This window comes from Centrocercus urophasianus, unplaced genomic scaffold (assembly GCF_019232065.1).
Source record: "Centrocercus urophasianus isolate 14NV4802_14NV808 unplaced genomic scaffold, USGS_Curo_1.0 seq_14, whole genome shotgun sequence".
Lineage (NCBI taxonomy): Eukaryota > Metazoa > Chordata > Aves > Galliformes > Phasianidae > Centrocercus > Centrocercus urophasianus.
Window position 1 is genome coordinate 19,755,362 of NW_024884586.1, and position 26,613 is coordinate 19,781,974.

Below are 26,613 nucleotides of genomic sequence, written 5' to 3' on the forward strand. Positions count from 1 at the left end.
ATGATTACTGGTTAAATAACCCGAGCTTTATTTTGTTTTTTTGCAACGTTTGCTCCTTCATGTCAACCCTAGGGGGAAATTTGTGTGCCAGTTCACCCAGGTCTTGCAACAACCTGAGACAACCTGTTTATTAAACATACACTTTGGCTGCTATACAGAGGAAATGGCACGATCCCGACTGGTAATGCAGAGACTTGCATTCAGTTTCTGCCTACACCGTTGACTTTCTGTATAATTCTAGCCAAGTCCTGTAGGTTTTTTTCCCTGTGCAAACAGATAAAACCTTTTGTATCTCTTATTGAAGAACAGCTTGAGATTAATGGTTGTAAAGTGCTAAGTAAGTGCTAAAAGTTGTGTGTGCATGCAAAGTTTGTTTGATGCTGATTTGCATAATGGCACTGCAGTTAAGGAACTCACTGTCTTCCCTGGCTGTTCACAGGCCTCAAATTCAGACCAGATAAGGAGTGAAAACTATGTTCTAGAGGAAAAATTCTGAATTGATTCTACACTTACAATTTATTCACTTCCTTAAGAATGTGTACTGTCAGGGTTAACACCTGGGAAATCTTCAGTAGTCTGATTTGTGTAGAAGAAGCATTCTTCTTTGTCCTGCCTGTCTTGTTGCACTTTCTTCTTGTTTTGGTGTTCCCACTAGGCCGTTGTTTATGGGATGAATTTCTCGTCATGTCTCAGATTTGCAGTCATAGGTGACCTTTGCTCTTCCATGTGGCTTCTTCTGCTCCTGTGGCCATTTGCAGACATGTCATGTAAGTTATTATTTGTAATGAAAGGCAGCTGATGACACTTTCACACAAGGTTGCTGTCCTCTCCTCGTGCTCTGTAGTAGCATACCTGAATCCTGACGAGGAGATGAAGAGATGCTCCTGTTCAAATTTAAATATATCAAAGGCCCTCAAACCTGCTTTGGCACTTGCTGCTGAGCTAGGTGGTACCAGATTTCATAGAGACATGGAAAATTCTCGGCATCCAGCTCTTGTGTCCTGGGTAACTGCTTCTTGCTTAAACTGAGTTTCAGCGAGGAGATGTGAAGCCTGTGCTCCCTGTCTACTCTTCCTAACCTTCTCTGCACATACTATAAAACTGCAATGGCTTCTGTGAGGCTTTTTCCTCCTTTGGACAGATTGAAGTCTGGCAAGGAGCTGAGTGGAATCTACTTGATTTTCTGAATTTCTGGGAAATGGTTTGGTTCCTGGCTCTGTCTGCTATTAGATCTGATTGCTATGGTCCTTATACTTCTCTGGTACAGCTGGGGCATGTAGATATTCCATCTCCGCCTTCTTTTCCCAACTCATAGCCCTATGCCTTTCCTGTTTCTAGGGCAGAAAGCCTTCTCCTCTCCTTCCCACTTGGGTTTCTCCACAGGAGAGCTGTCTATGCAGGAGTGACTGCTGCTCTAGGTTGACAGAATGATGAACAATTGTATATTAGGCCCTTGATCAGGCACCTCTAGGTGTTTCTAGGATACTGTATACATCTCACAGAAGGAATGAAAACATCCATCTTTCTTAGTCCCTTAGCAAGGTATTAAAACACCTCTCAGTAGTCAGCAGGAAGCTCCAGGGTGCTGCTTTTATATATCATAATTTGAATCTTTAAACATCAATCACATTTTTGAGGGCTCTTTGGAGGTGAAACACAAAGTTTGGCAGCACAAGCAAGAAAACCTACATGATTGCTTTTTTCTATGTGGATTTGGGTGCTGGGATTTTATCAGTTCCCGCTTCAAAGCTGTTACCTGTCCAGAAGTGTGGAAGAGGACCCAATTTTGTGCGAGCTGTCTCTGAGTTTCACTAACAAATTTCCTGACACATTTCATATTAAATGGTATATTGTATATTGTATTATATAATAGTATTATGTGGTTCCTATGGAAAACCTTCCTGCAGCAAAGGAAATGAGCAGCTCCTGTTAATATGTCTGGTCATTGTTCACACGTGGAATAATTCTGTAGGGCATCAGAGTGGTCGCAATATGAAAGCAAGTCTCCATCCTAAATGTGAAGGCAAAAACAATGTGATTACTTTGTTATATTATTGTGTTTTTCCAATACTCCCTGGTAGGTCCACAGGACAACTGCAGGTGTCTGCTAGGAATAAATGTGTGGACTGAGAGGAGAGGCTTGTAATAGAAGGAGAAACGGCATCTACCAGACAGGACTGTCTGCAGGGGTGATCTGCAGAGCCACACTGAGACATGTGGCATGGAGCCAATGCCACAGGGAGCAGTGTTAACTGGAAGCCCCTAAATGCCATCCTCCTCCCTCAATAAACCCTGCCTGGAGATACAGCTCAAGAGAATTCTGCCAGTGCTCCGCATCTAAGACTGCAACAGGAAACTTCCCAGATTTAGTGCAACGCCCTCTCCCACAGGTTTTATTTCATTCACGCAGTTCATCTTGCAATTTGTTTCCACTGATACTCTAAGCTTCTTGTGTGCTGGCTATAGACACTTTCTGATTTGGGTAGAAACAATGATTTGAACAAGAGCTGTCTGTCTTGATTCTATATACATAGTTTACCTCGAAGCTCCATGTGAAGGCCACCATGGCCTTTTGTTCTTTGCATACATGTAAAGTGATACCTAAACACAGCTTAGCAAACAGTTATTCTGTACAGTGCAAACAGGTACTCTGGGCAAAGGGCACTCACCCCAGGTTGGGCTATAGTGATGATGCTCAGCAGTGGTCCTGTCACAGACTTTCCTTCTTAACCTGGCTACTTTTGGTCACCTGCGTACATTGCACTGCTTCTCTGTCTGCCCAGCAGCCAAAGGTATCAAGTTTTGAGGTACTGCAACTGATTTTAAAAGCATTACCATGTGGACAGGAAACCCAGTCTAATTTAAAATACACCGTTTTTTGAGCTAAGTACTGAGAGGTGTGTTGAAAACTTGGAGTGTCTTTGAAAATGTAGTAAATATATTATACTAAAATAGAAAATTTCCAATTCAATATTGATATTTTAGCCTATAGGAGTATTTTACTTTAGTTTCATTTTGTGCCTTCCTCTGTATGTAATCTTGGTTCTAGTTTTAGCTACAGACACCTGAAAGGTGTAGAAAATCTTTAAACTGTCTTCTGGCAGTTTTGAGGTGGTTGATAACACTGTCAAAGTGTTAACTGCAGTTTAATCCTTATTTTTAAGGGGCCTGGAGACATTCTACCAGAGTGACTTGCCAGTCATCCAAACTCAATGTCAGTTTTTGCTGAATTGATAATATTTTTAGTGGAAGAAAATTGAAATAATTAGGATATACTGTTTCTTTAACTTCTGAAAGGCCAAAGTGAGATGGGGCATACTAAGCAAGCAACCTAACAAAGTGAAGTGATGAGTTACCATTGATGAAGCACACTAAGAGGTTAGAATTGAGAATTTTTGTAAAGAAGGTGTGTGAATGTGTGCATACATGTATAAGTTGCTTCACTTTGAAAGCAAGTCAAAGGAAAGGAGTGCAGGTACAAAGGTGTCTGATCCTAAAGGTTTGTAGCATTTTAATTTGAAGAAACTTGTGTTCCTATGGGACAGAAGAGGATGCATACAGTTTCTTTCTCTGCTATAATCATAGCTTCCCTGTAATTATGATAGGGAATCAATAGGAAACATGGTAGAAGCGTGGTAAAGCAGGAAGAGAGATTTTTGTGGAGCAGAAGGGAAATGTAGAAAGAGAGACTGTAACATAAATGAAAGACATTTCGTAGAGTATTTGTAAAAATTAGGATTAACTGGAAATCAGTATTCTAAGTAGCTTCCAGTAGACTGTCAACTCATTGCACTAACTGTGCAGTCTCTGACCCAAAGAGCTTGCAGCTGTCAATTACAGCTGGTCCTTGTCACTGCTAAACAGCAGGATGGGCACCGGAAAGCAAATGAAACCTATGAGAGCAGCTGGTTAGCTGTGGAGCTCCTTGGAGGAGAGAGGAGCTTGTGGGGCCTGGTGTGACATCCTTGGGCATCATGGTGGGAGTCTGATTGAGGAGAGGACTCAAGCCTGCAAGAAATCAGCAAGGCCTACTTTCCAGCCCTAGGTGAGAAAGTGATTAGGGGGAGTTTGGGAAGAATTGTAGAGAGAGGGCACTCATGGCAAGGAGAAGGCAAATACAGCCTCAGCTGTAAATGCCAAAACTGATGACAGTTGTGTTTCTGATCCTGAGGAGAGGCGTGGTATGGAGACCCCTTGCTGTGTGCAGGTTTTTAGAAGCTACACCACTTTGGGAATCTAATAACTCTTCCCGCCTCTGCTAATGGAAATGCCTTTCTCTCCAATCTCCTTCCACTGCAGCGTGGAGGTGGGAAATGAGGTGGCAATGGCCTTGCTGGAAAGGGCAGGAGGCAGTGTCAGTGATGGCTCTGCACCAGCGTGTTGTAGTGCAAAAAGAATTGCACAACTGTCACTTTGAAGTTTGTGGGTTACTGCTCTGGGAGGAAGCAGAAGCAAGGATCCTTTTCCTCTGGCTCATAGACTTAACCCTTGGCTTGCTAAGCAGGATTTGTCATGCCAGATCAGACCTCTTATCTGCCTTATTCAGAATCCTATTCTGGCAACATCTTTCAAAGCTGGATTTTCTGCATATTCTAAGAGTCTACAGTGGAAACTTTATCAGGGTAACCCAACCACACAGCCTGAAGAGACCCAGTACTGCCATCAGAGGCGCTGTTTGCTTCCAAGAGATTCCCTCTCCAGTGCGGTTCCCCCCTACTACCTTCTCTTGGAATCTGTAGTGTCTGAGAAACGTAATCCCATCACTTGTGAATAAATTGCTTGTGAGTACGGAGTGGATACTGCTCCCACTATATTTGACAGAGGCCCCCAAGAGAAGCCTCTGAGGGTAAATCTCTCTGAGCCTGCCTACATTCAAGTGGTTAAAATGACCTGAGCACCTCTTCTCCCTCCTTGCTCTCCTCTGACAGACTATAGGAGAAGTTCTTGCAGCTTTTGTGTGACCTGAAAGGACTTAGTCATAACTGTTCCACAACAGCGCTCAACGTATAACATCACCAAATGCAGCAGTTTCCCAGCTTTACTGTCCATCTGTCTGTGCTACAGTAATTTCAGTAGTTTCTTCTTTTTTCTTTTCTTTCTTTTTTTTTTTTTCTTCTTTTCTGAATTGAACAGTATAAATGAGGACTTGTTAACTGAGCCTCAACCTCTGTTTTTTGCTATGTGGTGGTTTGCTCGCAAAGAAGGCATGTAAGATCTTTCAGCTTGAAACCTGAAATGTTTTGATCAGGTGTTAACAACACCACAAGGTGTGCTGAGGGCTTAGACTAGCCTCGGGCTCTACTGGTACATAAAATATAGGCTTAAGAATCAACCCTTCATGTTGTCCTGAATGACTGTTTCATTCTTGCTTTCTCATTTTTGCAACAGTGAGTAGCAAACATACTCTTTTCTTTCACATCATAGATATGAGACAAAGGAATACAGAAGCCCAGCCCAGAATTCAGAAGTGCATAGGGGCAGAACATGCGCCTCATACTGTTCGCCTTCAAGGGTGGAGAATAAAAGTAGTTCATTGGCAGGAAAACTTTTATAGAAGGTCAGCATTTGCCATAGGTGTTGCACTGCCATAGGGCATACCTATCCAATTACAGATGGTAGCAGTGCTTGTCTGTTCTGCCCAAAAAGCATACCAGAGAATGCTACACAGTTTCTTGCAGAAATTTGTAGCTGACTTTACCACCCTGTTTTGTTCTGTCCTTTGCTCAGGAGAGGGCTCCAAAATTGGCACTGGACGTTTTGCTGAAGGACAGGATGGTTCTGCATGACATGCTGCAGATTCCTGCCTTTGCTGCTCCTGGCCCAGCGTACCTCCTTAAGAAAGGATCCACAGCATGCTCTATATGTGCTTCTGGTCATTACAGACTTGTCTGTCTTACAGCCTCAGCTTAAATACTGCTGGGAGTTTCAGGACATGCACTGAAGCTGTGAGTGGGAGAGGAGTTTCATGAAAGGAGTTCTATTTGAAATAACTGTGCTGAGGAGTTTTCTGGAGCCAGTGAAGAGACTCACCAGGCTTTATATTGAATCCAGTGCACGCTGGTCAGGATTTTGCATGCTTAATCATTACTGTGTGGCTGTGTGTGTAGTGCAGAAATACTCAGGAAGGTCTGCAATTATGATACACCTCACTGTCCACTCCATGCCTTGAACTAAGGTACACAGAACAGCAGCTCACATCTTCAAAGCAGTGCACCAGTTCTAATACAGGAAATTCCTGTGATGGGTCCAAGTGATGTTATTCCCATTTTTAAAATTAGAGAACTGAAACGGAGAGAGGGATGAAGTCACAAGCTTGGGATTTTAGAAAGATTTAAATAACATTTAGGAGTTGCTGGTTTTTGTGCTTGTGTTAAGCATGACAAAACATGCCTGTCTGGACATTATTTATATAATACTAATATATATTTAATATATAAAAGTATATGTATACTGTGTATGTTTATTACAGTTCCTCACAACTATCAGTCTTCTTGGAGATGCAGGTCTGTAAGAGCTCACGTGTTCCTAATACATGACATCTACCTGCATAATTTCATCCAGCTCTTTGTTGCAGGCAGCTGCTCCCCTTCACATGTAACCTAGGGTATACTGAGGCTTATGGTAGTCTGAAAGTGGTGCTATTGATGGTTTGTCTCTTCAGTTGCTTTTACATAAAACAGAATGGAGGAAACAATGAAAATAACTTCAGACTGGTTTCGCGAAACATTTTTTTAATGTCATTAGATGAGAAAAAAACTGGACATGTTCAGCCTGGGGAAGAGACAGCTTTGGGGGAAAATGAAGAGAAGCCTTCTGATACTTGTGAAGAAGTCTCCAGGGGGATGGAGCCAGGTTCTTTGCAGCATACATTTAAACAACACAAGAACTTGATGGCAAGGCTTGCTGACAGACATCTCCCAGAACTAGTAAGGTGAAGGGCTTCCTTCAGCTCTCCATGGCTGTAAATAAGGAAGCTCTTTCACATGGTGTGATTCCTACTGATATTAAAGGAAGTTAGCTCAGTCTTTGCTCCTTCTCTCCTTCCCATTGAAAGAGTTGCCTAAGAGTGACTCTCTTACAGTTCCTGGATGTGGTGGGCATAGTCGGGGAAGGTCCTCATAATTCCTTTCTAGAGGACAGCAGTGTTTATTATAACCCAGATTGCCTCCAGTGACCATGGCTTACGGTGTATGAAACACACATTCTCAAGAGGTAATTTCTTTCCTAATCTGTTCTTTTGAGTATGGTAAGTGAAAGCTGTCTATGCCACGTGTGTTTAGTTTGGGGAATTTGTAATAGACTCTTGAGAGAGATCTAATGGGAACATAAGTAGAAAATAATGGAGTTCTTGCAAGTCTTACGTTTTCGGAACAGACTAGTATTAATCACGTAACACCCTTTTGCTTAGAATAAGGAACACATGCAGTATGTTTAACTTTGTTAGATTTTCTTTGCTCAGAACTGTAGACTTCACTTTTGTGGATTTATTGGCAGTAAGCTGTGTCAATAGAGTTACTCTGAGTGCATGCTGGAAGCAGTAGGTTTTGTGTGGGATAGAATGCTGTATTTCTCATTTCTGATCATTTATTCCAAAGTGCTGAGACTTGAGTCTGAAACATTTTTTCTTGGAAAAAACTGTACTGTATGGAGAAATAAAAAGTAATAATGTAAGAAAAACATAATACCAGAAAAAAAGATATAACTACAGAGCAATAGTGGCTGAGCTGGACACACTGTAGGTAGCAATGCAATGATAATGGTTGCATTTCTGGCAGGAACTCTTAATTTGAAAAGAACTTTATGAAGCCTTTACTGCACCTCCCTTCACCCTCCTCTCAGTCACTTGTAGAACATGTTGCCTAACTGTTCTCATTTTCTGTGAAGACAAGGCTTTTAAACTGAAACATAACCTCTGACCCTCTCACCTGACACTTGGTAAAGGTAGATAATGTGAGACTTTCCACTTATCACTGAACACCTGAAGCTGTAAGAGGATACTTCTTTGCTAGGCTGAAGCTCCAGAAAGCTTAGCAACCTGTCTTTCTTTCTTCTTGAACTCTGAGAATACCATTAGGACAGGAAAATTGAGGCTGAGATATCAGCACATAAAAGAAGAGTCTCCTTCCTCTTGTCTGTCTAGTCAAGTTGGGCAGGAAAATCCTTTTGACAACTCAGATCATGTGTTTCCTGAAAACGTTAATGAATTCTGCAAGCTGCCTGGAGAAACAAGCATGAGAATCATGCCTGGCAGTTAGATTTCAGGCACAATGAGTCAAAGCACCCTACATTTATTTGTTGTATCCTTAGTGTTCTTGGACAGGTTGTTTAACTACTCAGCAACTCTTTTTCACTTCCTATATAAGGAGAACAATAAATCTTACATGCACTAAAGTAGCATTTTAAGGGTTACATGATGAGTGCTTGTAAAAAGCCTTAAAAGGACTTACTGGGACGAATTGTAATTATCATGTATGCGTCATGATTACTAGAGATTGCTTCTATGCATGCACATGTATGTGTGCAGTTGACTCAGGTACAGTCTGCTGAGGGCACCTCCCTTATAGTGGATTTAAAAATTAGTTTTTAGATTTAGGAGGTGGAGGAGAAGTCTTCTGCTAGTGGTAAATGACTTACTTCAGTGGGATTTGCTGTTTACTGACCTATTAAATTTAGGCAAGGAGTGGGGGATGAAGGAAGAAAATAATCACACTTTCTTCTGTTTTGGTGGCTACAAGGTCTTCCTTTTTCTATGGTGTGTTTACAGGCAAGATCTTCCAAGACTGCCTCATCTTGTCTAAAAAGATCAAAGAACCATCATTCACTCAAAGAAGCGAGAAGATAACTTTGTGCTCCACAACACCTTTAAGCCTATGGCTTTTCTCCAAAGGAGGTAATTCTCTGGTGTTTCTAGTGAAACACCGTGGCTGCTTGTTCACAGGAAACTGATGTGAAATGCTTCCCCCCAGTACTTCACAAATGCCATCCACACCATACATGTAAGAGCAAATGACTGTCAAGGAGAGCTGTGTGGAGAAAGATGAAGATGGATTTTGACTCTAGCTTTACTATAGATGCTTAACAAAGATGCATAGACTTTGCTTTAGTTCAATGGTATTACTGGAGAGAAAGATGAGAAGTAAAAAGGACTGAAAAGTATGGTTAAAGATGGAGTCTTTTAGTTGGGCAGCTTTTTCCTTCTCTGGATTTCCCATGTGTTCTGTATTTTCTTGACTCTAACACCTTGAAGGGAAAATGCAAGCACTCAGTGGAACGTTTTTGAACTGTAATTTTTAGGTAGTCACGTGTCTGTAATCAGAATGTCTGAGAGCCATATAAATGCAGTCCCTCCTAATTGAAGAGTTATTTTGAACCCTGCTTAAGTTGTTGCTTAAAAGCAGAATGCTATGAGAACACCTTGTGAGTTGAGTAGAGGCAGCATGGATTTTCTGGGGCAGTGATTTGGAAATTAGAGAAGAGCAGGGAATTTTCTGACTAATTATTTTGGGGTAAACTATACCAAATCATCAAAATCAATCCATTTCACAGAACTCAATTGATTTTTGATTAATTTTCTAAATGAAAGAATTGATAGTGTTTTCCAGAAAAACAATGGAACAAATAGCTTTATTCAATTTTAGTAGTTTTTAGTTTATTTCCTTTTACATGAAAATGACTTAATTCAAAAGAACCCAAAGGTTAAAATCAAAGTGAAGCACCATACTCAATTAAATACAATTTTTTTTAATGTATTGTCAGCTTGTGCTCATTTTTGAAATTTTAAGTTTTTGTGGTGTTGTGGAAGATGACAACAAATGTCTTCCAGAACACCGTAAGTGAGAAAATCATTTCCCAGTAATGTTTAATAAGAGATGGGAGTCCAAGAAGTTCTTATTTAGTTTGTTGGGCTGAACAAAACAGAAGCCTATACTGCATGGCTATGACTGCTGCTGCTTAGCCCCCCATATAGGGGAACTTTTAACTCTAGCTGTAGCATTGCTGATTTTGAAAACTGTGTCATAGGCAGATGCTTTTCATCTCCAGAGGAAGGTCAAAAATTGTGATTTAATTTTTTTAATAGTGCCTTTTTGAATGTCTGTCTTTTAGGTTTATAGCCTGTACAGTACAAATCCAAAGTATTCTCTGCAAATTCAAGAGTTAGAAACACTTTTATGCTTATAAAGGCTACGGTTGTGTAAATGTGGCTCTGGAGCGGAACTTTGATGAAGAACACCACATTGCACTAAATGTAAAATCAAACCATAAGAACTGGTAATACACTGTAAATGAGTTGAGAACCAGTGGCAGCTTCTAAGAATCTCAGTGCAAGCATGATGGTCTCAGGTCCCTGCTTGTGGAACAGACCCAGTGCAACTGGCTGTCTATGCAGCAGGCACATGGAAATGAACTCTTGCTTACAGAGTTCCATGAAGTTCCAAAGAGAATGTGATTCATGCAGACTTTATTAGCTGGACTTTTTTTATTTCCTGTGATGATAACAAGCTATCTCAAACTGGAACAAAGTGAGGCATTTTTTTGCTTGATAGAATGTTTTTGTCTTTGCATATTCACCTGGCTCAGAGGCTAGTTTATTTGTTGTTTTTTTTTCAGGAAAGTTGCCTGCTTTTGCCCAACTTTATGATAGGTAAAAAAAAATGCTAGGAAGATGAGTGGCTAACAAAACATCATCCACTAAATTGACAGCTTACCGGAGTCTGACACTATAAACTGTTCTGACTCATGGTCAGGCAAATGAGGAACAGCAGCATTTATCTTCTTCCTTCTCCTCATTCATTCCATTCAAACCAGTCTTCTCTATAGTTAGGGATCTCTTGCTTAGATTCTGATGTTTTGTTCAAAAGCCATCAGAATGGGTGCATTAATCCATGGGATGTTTCATAACATTTGTGATAGGCCTACTTCCAAACTAGATTGAGAACTGAATATATGAAGGACAGGGGTTTGTAGGGAATCTCTAGCTGGCAGAGTTCTGCCTTTAGCTAAATCATTTATGAATCAACGAATCAGTTAAATCTTCATCAGGTGGTCTGGGCTCATAGCAGCTTTTCAGAAGTAAAGCATTTAGGTGTGGCTCAAGGACAGAGGAAGGACCTATAAATGTTTTCAAAGCAGCTCTTTCCTTTTCATATGTGAACACAAACTGTTAACCTCCTTTTCCAGTTAAGAAGTTCTCTTAGAAACATACATACTACATTATATGCAACTTAGAGCGGCTGTTGAATGTGAGGCCCACTGTGGAAACTGCAACAGGGACTGTTCATATCAAGCAAGTAATACTTCTGTGCATCTCAATGGCCATTTGGACTTCTTCATACTGCTGTTGGAACGGCACCTGCCTGGTGGCTGTCAGGGCCTTCTCCCTTCCTCTTTCAGCAAGGTTGCTGTTTGTGTTTTCTGTTGGCAGATCAAGTAGTATCCAGTTTTATCTGCTGAGCTTTATCTCCTGTCATGAAAATCAATTCTCCCTTCTCTCTTTGAGAATAGACTACTCCCCAGTGAAATAACTCATGCCTTTCTCCCTTACATTCTTTAACTTGCTTATGCTTTGACCAGGTGGTTTGTTATATTACCACATATGGTTTGTACAGCTGGGCCTCTGAGAGGGAAAGAACATCCCTTCCCCCCAACCTGCAGTTTACGTATCTTTTCTCCACTACTTCCTTCTCTCTTCCCTACCCCCCACACCGGAAAAAAAATCAACTAATCAGCCGTTGGATCTATTAAAATATTAGTCTGTGGGATGCTACATGCAAGAGCAAATCCTACAGAAACTTCTTGCACCTGCAGGGGAAATGTTCCATATACGGTATGGAGACTGGCAGAGTCTTGATTCAGAATAAAATTTAAATGATTCTGGTCGTTTTGCCACATCCTGTTTCTCTCATTTATGCATGCACTATTTTGATAACCAGCAAATAGTTCTCAGCTTGCTGGAGCTAAAGATAGCCTTGAATTGTAGCACTGCTATCTTGCTCCTTTAGAAGTGCTTGGGTTCTCCCTCCTGCAGAGACTGGGGCCAGCCTTGAAAACTGGGACCCGCCACAAGTTTCCTTTTAGCATTTATTTAAGTTTAGCATGATTTCGTAACTGCTTTTGAAGTGTTTTGGAGTAACCCAAACTTGACTACTGGCACAGTTTTGTTCTCTGTTTTGTCAAATGACTGGTGTCACCTCTCTTTTCACTTGTCTTTTAAGTTGATGTCCTTTGTTTTGTGTAAGATATGAAGTAGCAGAGAGAAAAACAACTGGTATGCTTCAATTTCCTGACTCTGCCCCAGGGCCTTCCCTTGTTAACCTGGTTTCTAGCATTAGGTTTTTTGGCATGTGAACCATTCTGTAGATCCCTTGGCTGATTTCGGCACATCTTACGTTTATATCCTGTTGTGTTTCCCTCAGAGAATACGTGTTTCAATGCCAGAGAGAAAACTCAATCTTAAGAGCACTGTCTGTGGCTATAGGAGCAATCTGTGTAGACACGCTGACTGGCATAGCCGGCACTCCACTTTCATTACACTTCTCATCGCTACCCTTGACTTCTGCTGCTCTCCCCGCAGCAATCCACAGTGTTTCAGAGTACTCCTTTGACCTATGGCCATGATGTTTTCTTCAACCCTTCTGCACATTCCTGTGGTAGTTGGATTTAGAGTTCAAAAATCTGGCTTGTAGAATTGGATAGAATTGTAGAATTTGATAGAATCACTTAGCATTATGTTATTCAAATTCATAATGGAGAAGAGACATGATAAGAAGATGCATTGAAGCCCATTGTTTACATATACTTTTATTTATTTGACTGATAAAATTGTTTGGTCTAAATATATTCCATACTCTGCTCCTTTGTGTAATGACATGTAGCAGAAATGCTGAGTCACAGCCTGAACCAGTGATTGAGCACCTGGTGGGAAGGCACGGTCAACCCAGAGGAGCTCAGCTGCATGCAGTGTGCCTGAGTGATCGGATCCACCCCTTCTCAGACCTCATTTAAGGGTTGGCAGTGGAGGCAAGGGTATCTTGCTGGAGACCCCTGCCTACCTGAGGCCTTCCAAAGGTAAGCAGTTTTTTTCTTTTGTTTATGTATCTGTGGTTGCTGAATTTGCTACAGCCTAGCATTGTGCTACTCTGCTACTATTGCTGTACTTTCCATCATACTACACTTTACAGCATTACGTGGTGCTGTCTGCATTGGAGAGAGTGTTGAAATTTTACCTTTATATAATAAACCCACGCAGTGATCAAATATGGGGGGAAATCTTTGTGAAAATGTGATTTTCTACAACATTAGCTGTTTGAGCAAGGTGGTGAGTGGTACTTAGAATTTACCTTGATCAGATACCGTGTTAATGCTGTGAATTTTTTGAATAGAACTGTGCCTTGGAGAAGTGTTTTCCCAAGGAAAAAAAGAGGTAGAAGATTACAAATCCAGTCGAATAATTGGCAGGAATTAGAATGGGAAACTGGTAACTTAAAGGTGTTCCCCTGCTGGAAAATTCCACTCTGGATTCCATATGCTGTGCAGCTGATGTGCATGCTTAGGTGCTGATGTGTATTGTTTGGATCTGGTCTTTGTGGATATAGGGCTTCTCTGACACTGAGATCTAGTTAAAATTAGTATTTGATTACGGTCAGATTCAAAGAATGAGCAGGCTGATATTTTGTTCAGTTCCACCAAACTTTGAGGGGGGGAAAAAAAAAATTCTTCCTGACTTCTTAGATTTTCTGGACCTTCCCCATAACTTGCATTAAGCAGAATCAGACTGTGCTGTGTCTGCTACTGTGCCTCCTGAGACAGGTGGAGAAGATGTAGGTTTTAACTGGGTATTACAGAAAGATGTTCAGATTCTTCTGCAGGTTTATAACGTCAAGTTTCTTTTCCTTGGTCTAGTTCAAGATGTGAACACTCCTAATACAGTGCTGCCCTTCAAAATTGCAGACAAAAATATTTGGCTGCTGGATTTTCAATAGGGAAGAACGTTGAAACTCCCATGTGGTAGCTGGAACCCTGTATCGGATAAATAATCATTATCATTACTTACTTGCTATTTGTATATAAGTAGTATCCAGAGTAACTAACTTAAGGCTGAACACGCCTTCATCTAGCTGGACATGTGTGCATCTAGCTTGATTGGCTTTAAGGAACAAATCTTGCACGTTTTACTTATGTGACTAATACTATTAAAGCCAATGAGACTTCTCAGGTGAGCAGTGCCAGGATTTTGGAGTGCCTTGCTCTCATCAGAAATCCTGGAACTATTCAACTAAGCAAGTTTGGCTCTGTGTATGGAGAGTTGCCCTCAGTCTTAAACAAAACGTGACCTCTACAGGTTCTCCTTTTCTGGTGTAAACATGATATCTACGCTGTTTGGGGAATCTCTGTGTTAGTGCTGCTGATTCCAAATAAAGTCATGGTGACAGGACCCTTAATGGGAACTTACTTTGCCAAATTCATAATGCAGCAATATGAGAAAATTAGCTCATTGGACCAGATCCTCGAACTGTTGTAAATCTTGGTCACCTTATGGACTTTGCTGGAGGCATGCCAGCGTACACCAGGAAATAATTTGGATCATTCTCCTTCATTATTCCCTATCACCATTGTGTATATTTCCTTTAGTATTTATATGCAGCTGATGGTCTTTCTTCGAGGAAATTCTTTGCTTGCCTGTTTTCTTACTGGCACTTCTGACCTTTGAGAAGAGAGCAGTTTGCATGGCTCATGCAAACCAGTGATGTGGGGTTACCATGTTTCATTGCATGCCCACCTTGTGCCCTTCCCCCTCTCTCCTGCCAAGTGGAGCAGATGGTGCCGATTCCCATGGAGACTCTTGGTGCAGCTGAGGTCTCTTCCCTGGTGCCTCTGCTGTATCGTGGAAAGTCCCCATGGTCTTTTTGGAGAAGAGAACACACAGCTGATTGTTGTCTTTTGTTTATGACTTCTAAGATCCTATGAGGATTACTTTTTTTTTTTTTTTTTTTTTTTCTTTCTGTTCTCTTCTACCTCTTGTAATCTGTCCCAAAAATCTTCAGTCTGAAATTCCCTGCCACTTGGGGAAAACTGCTTTTGTTACTGTTAATTGTATTATTTTGCATTCCTACAGATACCCACCCACTACATGTTTACCTTTATAAACAGATATTTATTTTATTTACTTTTTTTTTTGTTTTCTGTCTTAATTTAGGAGCTGAAGTACCACCATTTGTGATTTCTTATTAGCACCTTCTTTAATGCCCTTTTTCTTAGCCTTCAGGCCTCCCCCTCTCTTGTATTATACGACAGGAGTTTGTTAAAAATAATCTTCCTTTCCACTGGGCTATCGGGGTATGCTGCTCACACCTCTCCCTGTGCTGGCTTTTGGTATCCTTATCTGATTAAAACACCACATCCCTGTCTGTAATGCACTGAATTGCTCACTCCTGACCCTTTTGATTTTTTTTTTTTTGTGACCATATTGTTTGCTTTTTATAATTAGGTCAATGGTTTTATATTTGGTGAAATCTGGAAAAGAATGTCACCTCCAATATTTGATTGCCTTTGCTTTGTTAGTTGTGCCAGCTTCTCTCCTAATTCAGCTTACTGTGTTGCTCCAGCATTCTCCTGCCATAGATGCCTCTGTGCGTTTTCTTATATTGGATAAAGACGTTTCCCCTGATGCTCTGCATTGTGCCAGTCAACTTTCTTCCAAGCCACTCAAAAAACCCACTCCTTTTACGCTAGCCATCCTTTGCTGTTCTCCACCCTTGTCTTTTATGCCAGATATGAAGCTAAATCCTGACGCCACTGAAGTCATTTGAAATGTTGCCATTTTGCCTCAGTGAGATGAAGACTGCATTCACTGTCTAAAGATTGAAGTATTATGAATGGGGGGGAAGTGGGGAATGAAGTGACACAAGAAAAAGAGTCACTAAGCTCATTACACCCGCTGAACACATCCTGGGAGCTCTCACTGTTGTGTTATGTGTCCTCCTGTGCCACTGTTTTTTTCAGCCTCACTGTGCTGTGCCTAATTTAGATTGTAAACGCCTCACATCAGTCTTCTGTTTCATTTCTCCTTAGTGTGGCATGCCCAGCTATGGCACTGTGTGTACGTAGTAACTCGAGGAGAAGATGTAATCTTCTGAAAGCCTTGCCCAGTTTAAGTGATAAAAAAGAAAGCATTAAAAAAATACCTTTTTTTTTTGTAGAAACAAGCAGGAAATCCCTGAGCAGTGGTCAGAATCTCAGTGGAAAGTCATAGCTTCACTACACGACAGATATGCAGTGGCTGCAGCAAGGGCAGAACAGAAGCCTGCAGAATGTTTTATTCATCAGCTTTATATCTTTGCAGGGTGAGGGGTAGAAATCCTTAAAACCCTTTGTATTGACAGATGTTTTCTTTTGAAAATAGGCATGCAGAGGTGACCTACATAGGGTCTTCAGCAAATACTTGCCCTAGCTCAGTATTATGAGTCAAGAGGAACAGTGATTCCATGTGCTTTTTTTTTTTCTTATAGTCCAGCATACACTCTCCTATATCCCATCAGCCTCTCAGGTGAACCCTTGAGGCCTGGACTAACCCAGCTGTTATTTTGTAGAGAGCATTGGGTTTGGTCCAGGCAGCTCTAATGATGTGCTGAGTGGTGATTATGGCTGAAATAAAATAGGCAAGATACACTCTGTGCAGCTGGAGGTGGGGAGCAAAGCAGGCTGCATTTTGTGAGGAGCTTCGTGACCCTGGGCCTACTGCTTGCTAGCCAATATATGCCTATGTCCTTAGTTAGATATGGAGCAGTGCATTCAGCTTGCATCAGACTCTGATAATGCCTGATGAGCAATGGTACAATGGATTCAATTTTATTTTGTAGGTATCACAATCTAATTTCATTATTACTGAAGTTCACTGGCTAAACAAAGTCAATATTCGTTTTTATGTGTGAGATTACTTTTTTTTTTCCTCCTTCCTTTTTCTTTCTTTGCTTAAGGTTCTCTTTAAGATGTGATTCTCCTCTTGCTCCTGAATTTTGCTGGTTCAGTCTTTACAACTTGCACAGTTCTCTTAGTTTAGAGAGGTGATAAAAGAAAAACAGCCCCTTTCATGTCACGTGGAAAGCCAACAGTGGTGTGGAGTGGGAGAGAGCTGCTCTGAGATCAGCAAGCACTAAGGTCTATCTGTCTTACTGTGTCTGTTTCTTTGATATTTGAACAGGGCACTTCTGCACCAGCCTCTGCCACTCCTTAATTAGCCTGTCACTCCAGGCAAAAAAGCAAACAGGAAAAAAAAACCAACAAAAACCACCCACAACCAAAAAAACTGGGACAGGGATATCGTCCAGGAATGGTTTTCCTGGATGACAAGGCTGACCAAGAAAATAAGTATTTAAGCAGAATGTTTCGTGTTTACACAGTAACACTCAGTGAGTGTCTTGCCTTCCTTAAAGAATCTACTTTCCAATTTTTTGCTGAGGCTAATGAAGGTGCATATCAGAGATAGTCCAATCAGTCCTTCGTTTCTGCAGCTATCCTTCTGTCCTGCATTTTCTGTGTTAGAAATCCTCCTTTGTACCGCTCCTAGAGAAGTTCCCTTGGAGTAGAAACCTGTTCTTCAGGTTTTTACTGTGCTGTAGTCTGAGAAGTGATGGTGGAAAGCAACTCCATGCAGAAATCTCAGATCTCTGAGAAGCAAATGCTCATGAGAACAGTGGGGAAGGGAGACTGCGGGCAGAAACCTACAGCTGTGAGTCCCTCCGTCATGCACTGTCCTCTAAGGATACTAGTGAAAGCACCGAATGCTTGACAGGGAATTCATGAACCTCTGTGTTATAGGATTACCTTACCTGAGAAACAGCTTCCCTTGCTGTCTTAGGACTTCCACTGAACAGAATGTATCACAGGAGTAGAAAGTTAAATCAGACAGGGATGTGCTGCTGTGCAGAAGTTTTAGTGGGAGTCAGTCACAAACTCCAGGACTTGTCTGAGCCTAGTATAAGAAAATGGCCATTGCAGAAATTATCTCAGGTGCAAAATATGGGCTTGATTTTCTTTTTTTTTTTTCTTTTTTCCAGTCATTTTTGAGCAATGGGTAGTCATTCTTTTAGCTGTTTGTTGTTGTGTTGTGTTTTGTTTTGCAACAGGCAGGAAATCGTGTTGTCAAATACATAACTCTGCTACAGTTCTTTCTTATTTTTGGCCAATATAACAAGCACAATACCTTTGATACTCTGCAAAACAAGTGCTGAGGTCTTAACATGTAACTCGATTTTCTTCATGAGGTCAGCTGCCACTTCAGTTTCTCCACAACCCTTTTTTCCTCTTAGAAATTATACCTAACAGTTACGTTGTGTGACATCTTTTTGTATTATTTCTTCAACATGATTTTGTCTTCTAACAGTATTTTCCTACAGAATTCATCTTTGGCGTAACTCTGACTTCACTGGAACTATACCAGAAACAAATTTGTCACTGAAAACCAAATAATGGATCAAAGATTTATAATTAGAATCTCTCATGCCCTGTAGTTCTGTAGATGTTTTCCACATCAAAAGCAATGTCTTCATTAGGATAAATGAGATAACACACTTTACATTAAGCTTATAGTAGCCATGGAGGTTTTTTCCTCTCTGAATTTAGTTGTTGGTGCTGGATTTCCAGATACGTTGACTTAAATCTCCTGCTTGATGCCTGTCCAACATTGCCAGCAGGAATGTAAGCAATGCCCATCTACTCTAATACCAGTCCTTGATTGCGTGAGATAGCTGGGTCCTCCTTATTCTTTCAGTTAGGAAGTAAATTGTTAAGGAGTTGATTTAAGGTAGATCAACATATTACTCACCTAAAGCAAAATAAAGCCATACAGGAAGAGAACGAATTAAATAGGTTCATGTTTTAAACAATGAGTTTGGAAATGGGTATCCTCTAATGAGTGACATTGCAGTTATAAACTGCTTATGCCTTCCCCACTTCCAGAAACTACTGCTGCCTCAGACCCCAAGCAGAGCAGTTTGTGTGCAACTGCTTTAATTTCAGGCAACATCAGTTGGTTTAGTTCTGACTATCTATTTAAACTGCTAAAGCTAACACACTTGTCTTGCTTGATGCAAATTAGGAATCCTCTTCAACAAGACTTGGGAGGTACTGCAACCCCTCCAGCTGAAGCTAGAGGGGGACTTCTCTATGTAGCAATAATTGTATCAATTTCCCTGGTGATCTGCTCTTCAGGAGAGTTCTGGGCAAATGTGATCCTGAAATATGCTCGCTGTGGCACAGGTGCTCATGGCATCAAGGTCTCACCACTGTTGACTGGATTTAGATTCCCAAGCCACTATGTTATGATGCCAGTTTAGTGAAATTCTCTCAGAATATTTCCTTTTGGTTCTTCCTTCCATGTCTCTTTATATCAAACTGTGACAGAAAACCACGCTACAGGTCTTAATGCCACAGAATTGAGGCTTTTCATAGTCCACAAGGACATGACTTCTTTTTTTGTGGGAGGATCACTGTAGCTGTTTATGAATCTTGTAGAGAAAATATAACCATCAACAATAAACGTGCACCAGCTGATGGTACTCTAGCATTGAACAGGTGAAGTGTAACTCCATCTTCACTCCTTACTTATCCCACTGGTATAAAGAATAAAGGCTAAATTCTGAAGCGGTTACACAAATTCTTAATGCACTCTACATCAGAAAAAAAAGTCTTCGAAAGAATAACATAAGCAAGTTCTGACTTAACAAGCAACTTGAGCCTTTCCTAGTATTGAAGCAACCTGGATGATAGATCTCTAAAAACTTCTATCACTTTCACGTTCCAGCCTGCAAAAAGGAATAGAAAATCCAAAATATAGTGAAAGAGCTCTGGTGGAATAGTGAGCCTACTGGGGCTTTCTTGCTGTCCCAGAGGAGAAATGTGTGCAAGTAGAATCTTAGCTTGGCTGTGCCAAACCAGGCAGCTTGTGTCCGAACTGATTTGCTAGTGAGCTTCCAAGGTGGTTGGCTAGAAAATTGTAATGATGTTTCCTAAAGAACTGAGTTCTGAAACAATTGGCTAGCTTTGTGTAACTGCCCCAAATGCAGATGTTTGAGATGAAGCTGTTTATTTTGATTCATGGAACTATCTATAGGGTAAAATTTTGTGATGGATTTCCTATATAGGGCTTATTCAAGCAAGAGTATATGTACATTATGAAATATTTATATGATTTTAATATGGAAACATGTTGTCTCTTTCTGGCTGCACACATTTTGGAGGAAGAAGATGGAAAAATACTGCGAGTTGGAGGAATTAAAGGGACTACCAGCACAAAACTTGAATTCAGTGGAAGACTGACATTACACTTGCCTTATACCTGTATTTGGAAAAACAGGAAAAATTAAAAAATGTTTTTCTCATCTGTTCTGTGTGAAGGATGTGAAAAACAAGGATGTCCAAAGATAAGGAACAGTCAAAATTGGAGTGTAAGCAAACAGAAGCATTGGCTCTTTTTTTCTCTTAGTGTCTTCTTTCAAGTGACTTCAGTATTTTATTAGTGTTAACAGGAGGTTAAAAAACCTTCTGATAAGACTGTGACTCTGGATTTGATCACATTGCTTTTACCGAAAGAATTACTATAAGGGACCCTCAACTTTCTCATCCCACTGCAAAAATATCTGGTAGTGCTGTGAGGTTTTTCTTGTGGATGGAACAGAAGGTGAGCGCTTTCCCAGGAGAGCTTGCAGCCTAGCATGAGTATTACAAAATCAGCACACTGTCCTCTTCCTACTCCCAACAGGAATAAGTTGCTCTGCTGTTTTCATGAAGTCAAATTCTCTGCTGAGTTGTAGTGGAGTATGATCTGTCCCTGATGTATATTTTGCCCAAATGTTAAATTCTATAGGATCTCCACCAATCGTTCTGTGTCAGGATCTCCACATCAGAGCTGATTTGGGCACTTGTGCACTGTTCCATTAACATCAAGTTTGGGCTTCAATTCAATAGTGACTCATTGAGGGCAGAGCATTGCTTCAGGAACTACCAGCTATGCAGTCTGTACTGCCTGAGGTTTTAAACTAAGTCAGAGAAACACAGCTCTCCTTTGAAATATGTGTCCAACGAATGTACAAGTCAGTGGTGTAAGGAAGGCAAATACCGAGGGCCCATAATCATACTGATGAAAAATCTTTCACAACTGTAGTGCATTTCTGAAGGTTCTGATGTAGGGCTCTAGTAGTGAGGGTCTTGTTCTGAGACCCCTTTCTACCAGTGCCATTCATGAGATAGTGCCAATGGCTCTTGGTGATTGTATCCCATGCAGCATGAGCTGATCCAGAAGGAGCAAAGGTCCTATCTGTTTGTTTTAATGTATCACAGAAGATTGTTGAGGCTACCAAGAGCATTGGAAAGGAGTATTTATTTATTTATAGGCATACTGTTTACATATCATAGCTTGATGAAAGGCTGGACTCATTACACTTGAACCTAACATGTGACTATAGTTATCTGCCTCATGCTGAGTGGCTGTAGGCCAAGGCAGTATGTGGACATACTTGGAGCTACAGTTGTGCAGCGTCTCTCAGCTTGTCTTTGCCTCTCTTCTGAAAGTTAATGTCCCTTTGGTGCACTAGCTAAGCTCCGCTTTTTAGATCTCTCCTTAAAAATAAATAAAATTAGCTTAAAAAAAAATTAAACAGCAGCTCTCTTTGTTAGAGTTTATTTCAATTGGTAAAAGTGAGGGAATGGTTGCAAGGTGTTGACTTCCGGGTGGGAGGCTGGAAATCAGGAGGGAAGCAGCAGACCCTCCTGTGCTGTGGTGACAGTCAGGACATGTGACAAAGGCATTTCCCTTCACAGTTCTTTACTTGAGTCCTGTTTTGTTTAGGTAGTCTCCACTAGCTTTTACATTAATGGGATACGCTGTTCATACAAGCTTCTTTCTGAATCACCGCTGTGAATAAATATAATGGGATTCCATAAAATCAAAGAAGAAGAGAGGGGGTAAAAAGTCAAAGGGGATTCATTTCTGCTTCTAAGAAGAGTGAATGTTCATTATTTTCTGCAATGGTGTATCTGATGTGAATAGCACCACCAGAGATATGCTTGCTGTTTATGAACTGTCCTTTTTGAAAGACAGGCCCTTTTGGCTGATAGGTTTTGTTGACAGATGCACAAGAGCTACTGCTCCCTGTTGACAGAGTGGCTAATGAGCAGCAGAATATCCATTGGGAAGGAATTTCTGTGCTGTTTGACTGAACGCCGTCCCTTTTCCTGTTTGAAGGCTCTTCTGTTGGGACACCTTCACAATATCATTAATGTGAACAGGGAGCTATTTGGACTTGCATCAAGTATAATCTCATAATGAGAGACCTATTCTTGCTTTTTATTATCTTTATGCGTGAAAGTACTATAGCAGAAATGGAAAGTCACAGCTTGAAACAGTGATTGAGCACCTGGTGGGAAGGCAGGGCCAACCCAGGGGAACTCAGCTGTATGCAGTGTGCCTGAGTGACCAGAAGGAGTAGAGCCAGGATCCTCCCCTTCCTACACCTCATTTAAGGGTTAGTAGTGGAAGTAAGGGTACCTTGCTGGTGATCCCTGCCTACTGGAGGCCTTTTGAAAGTAAGCATTTTTTCTTCTTTTGTTTCTGCATTCATGGTTGCTGTATTTGGGCATCTCATCTGCTGCAGCCTAGCATTGTGTCACTCTGCTGTTGTTGCTGTACTCTCCATCGTATTATAGCATCACAGCATGAGGAGTACACTAACTACTTGTTTGCATTCCAAGCACAGAAACTATATAGTGTGGACTAAAGGATGTATGTCTGGCAATGAAGCAAATTAACACTGCTGCAAGAAGAAATAGCAGAAAAGTTGCACTTTGTGGCCTCGTGGAAAGCCTAGAATGATGGACATAAAGATATTGAGTGGTCTGTTCCTGGTAGAACTTTCTGGTCCTCCTCAGAGTCCTTGTGACCACAATTTGCAGCATGGATGGTTGTGACTTTGGAAGTGCCAACAGTAAAATGAGACTGAAATGACATGATCATGACTTCTGAGTGTGAGGGTGGACACCCTTAAGATAATGCTGAAACAACAGATGATTCTTATAATGTCCTTGCTTTGTTATCTTTCAAAATATGGAAAAAAATGACTGAATCAGTGAAGGAAGTACAAGACTTGCTGGCTGATGGCGTAATTCCATAACGAGTTTACACCAGTGCTGCAGTCTTGCAGTCTAGGCTTCCAGCTATCCCTGACCTTGTGTCCCTATCCTGGCGCTGCCTTTCCTTGTATGAGCAGTGGAATAGTTCAGAGCAGAGAACCAACGTGATTTTTAAACGTTTCCTTTAACATCATTGCTTTACATTTAGTGATAATGCAAGAGCTTTTGCTGTCATAAGGGGAGAGCAGTGTGAGAGTGGGAACAGTAGCAAGAGAAGGATAGAGGACATTTATTTTAAGGCCAGTGCTAACTACTGCTAGCTTAAAATGACTGTGGAACTGTGGCACAGAGTGGACATGTAGTGGGCAGGGGAGAAGATAAAGCATGTCTGGCTGCTTAAAATAGTGCAGGTGTTAGAGCAAATGTACCAGATCCCGTTTGGAGAGGGTTTGTGTCCTCCCTGTGCTTCTCAATCAAGAGAAGTGTAGATAACTCCTTTGAGGGGCTCCTGTAGGGTTGGATTCAGTGAAGTCCTCAGGAGGTTTATAGAGATAAGCAGTGTTTGTAGATAGTAACCAGGTGGCTGTGCTGACCCAGAAAGCTGGCAGCATTTACTCTCGTCTGGGGCTGCACAAGTTTTCCAGTGCAGGCCCTTTCCTTCAGGAAGAGGGATCCTGGCTTTGTCATGAACGTGGGGTTCGTGCTGCACGTTCTGACTGATGGATCCTAGCTAGGGCAAGGGCTGCATGCATTCAGGGGGACAGAGTGTGCAGGGAAAGAAGTGGCATTTTGTCCTCAGTGATGTCAGCTGGTTGCAAGTGTGCACCTGTGTATGTTGCTGAGTGCTGACTTTCAATTTGACTCTAACGTAAGTAGATTATATCAGGTAGCATTTGCACGTGCATAGGAGAGACTGTGCAAAGCAATTGATCTAGCAGCCTCTCAGCTAGGAGAACAAAAGTGGGGTGTAGTGTGACAGGTCTTCAGGAATGAAATCTTCTACTTACCTCATTGTTCGCAATTACATCCATTTGGAATATTCCTTCAGGCCAAATCTATCATCCAGAAGAGGAAGAACAAACCACAGTGATAGCAGGAAAATTCCTCAATGGTATTGAGGGTTGTGTGTGGTTGTGCGGTGTTTTTGTTATTAAATAGGGGCTACTGTGACATTAAGAAAGTGCACAGAAGTCTGGAGGAGGCCTACCTCTTATTTGTCAGCCGAGCAGAGCTACAGGGAAGCATCTTTCTGCTCTAGGTTTTACCCCTCAGAAGTTCACACATGCAGTCATTCTGTTTACATCTGTTTCTGTTAATGCTCTCTCTTTCATTGGCCCCTTTACATCCCTGAAATTTGCCCAGTTAAAACAGAAGCAGAAACCTATCTTTTAAAAGAAGGCTGATTCTTCATTTTGCTTCCTGGTATTTCCAAAGCTCCTGATCTGTATTGTTTACTATTTTAACATACTTCAAAAACTGCTCTTGAGCATAATGATAAGTGTCATAAACTGGCTTTCTCATGGAAGATTCCGTCTGTGCCTCTGTACTAGGCATAAAACATGCATTTACCTTTCAGTGGTCAAGGTGACAATAACAATAGCGTTAAGCACAAAGTTGTATTACTGGACAAAAATATCCTGCACATTGGTGTAACTTGAGAGAGCTGTGCCTTTGTGTCTGCCTCTCCTTCATTCTGGAGATGCTTCCATCTTCCAGCATTATCTGTGGTGAGTAGAAGAGATGTAAAATACATGTATGTGGTGTATTTTTACTTCTGTTTTTTTTTTTTTTTTCCTTGACTGTATTTTTAGTGCTTTAATGTTCTGATTCTTAAAAGAACATTAAGTCATAGTTCTCAGTACACCTTGCTACCACTATTTCACAGTAGTTCTTAAGATGGCCTTATCTGAGAAAAAAAACTTGTGTTAATATTTTCACCCCCAGTTTGTTAACCTGACAGCACTTGACAGCGTTTACTCTAATGGCACTGTATGAGCAAGTTTTGCATTGGTGCAGGAATGATAGTTGAGAAGCAGACACAGTGAAGTCCCTGAAAAGGAAGCTGGAAGCGGAAATGCAGGACATCTTGCACCAGGTGTCAGCCTGAGAGCTGCTGGAATCTCTAAGCCTTCCTCTGCTCTCAGCTAAAACTGCCTGGCCCCTGTCTTAGTGGAAATGCTGAGGATTTGGTCAGCACTTTGACTCGCAGACACCCAGCTTTCCATGCGAAGCCTGTGGTGCTCCTGGGTTAGCTTTCCCTCTGATTCTCATTTAAATAAAAAATATATATAGGTTTATGTATGCGTGTATATATGTGTGTGTATAGATAGATAGATGTATAGAGGCAGAATTACTTCTGCTGAAAGACTGGGAAACCTAAGAATAAAACTACTAGACTGCTTTTGGCCAAAGCTAGAATGGGGACAAGAGGAAGGGAAGCTCTTATTTCTAGGAAATCAGAAAAACATTCATCAAAAGGCAGTCCTGTGCATCCACCTGGCAGGGACACACAAGTTTATTTTTGTCCTCAGAAGCTGTTTTTGGATCTTTGAAACATAACCCCTTGTTATGGCAAGTTTGAGGAGTTTGCTGAGTATCAGGCTGCTGAGGAATTTGCTTTGTTACATTTTGTCTCCTTCCTTCTGCTCCTCCTCAGAGAAGACATCTTTTAAAGCTCCCACCCCCTCCCAAAATACCATAGTAACTCACCAGCTTTGCCAGAAAATGCTTAGCACATTAGCGGGTTTAAGTGTCATAGCTGTAATCGCTCAGAAGGCCGCAGAGCTGCATAGATTTCATTCCAGCATCCTTTCCAGATGGTGGCTTTTTGACAGCACTCGGTGGGCAGCGGTACAAACTCATGAAGCCCGTGGAACAGATGAAATATGAGTTGCTGTGCTGCATGGACAGCATAACTGTGTGTGTGTGTGGATGTGGCAGAGGGAGGAGGGTTATGAGATCAGCTGGGTGTCTGTGGTGAGAGAAGTGTGAAATGGCAAGGGTAGGTTTTCTATTACATAGCGCCCAAATAAAAATGGTTTTTATTATTTAGGTTTATCTGTTCTAGAGCACAAAAAGGATTAGCGCTGCCCTATCCAGCATTCTGTAAACAAGCATTATTTATGCCCTGTTGTTTTGGCTGTCTTGGATAATTTCTGTCTCCTGTAACTTATTTCTGTAATTGCCTGCGTGCCAGATTCTGCTCTCAGCTGCAGGAGCCCAACACCAGAAATAATTTTTCCCAAGTTAATAGTGTTCTGCTGCAACCTGGTGAAACTAAAGCAGGATTTGGTTGCTATCTGAATTAACACCTTTGCACAAGAAGAGAGGCCTCCATGCTGCTAAACAGAGCCAGACAGCTGCTTATCTCTCCTGCAGATGTTCTTCTCTTTGTTCTTCAATGTGAGGAGGCATGATGAAGCGTAGGAATGTGCCATGTCCTTTCTGTTTCTCTCCCTTCTGGTTTGGGGCAGCCAAAAATGAGAGGGAACT

The 26,613-nt window shown here is 41.3% G+C and overlaps 1 protein-coding gene across 5 annotated transcripts in view; it reads left to right on the forward strand.

The window, feature by feature from the left end:
* Nucleotides 1-26,613, forward strand: part of DPF3 (double PHD fingers 3) — a 159,587-nt gene that overhangs the window by 18,752 nt on the left and 114,222 nt on the right. For 4 of the 5 annotated variants that reach the window (XM_042814597.1, XM_042814598.1, XM_042814599.1 and 1 more), the window contains exon 2: nucleotides 8,765-8,890. The exons of the other annotated variant lie outside the window; for it this stretch is intronic. In XM_042814597.1, coding sequence (XP_042670531.1) covers nucleotides 8,871-8,890 — 20 coding nt within the window. In that variant the 5' untranslated portion in view covers nucleotides 8,765-8,870. The remainder of the gene's footprint in view (nucleotides 1-8,764; nucleotides 8,891-26,613) is intronic. 5 annotated transcript variants of the gene reach the window in all.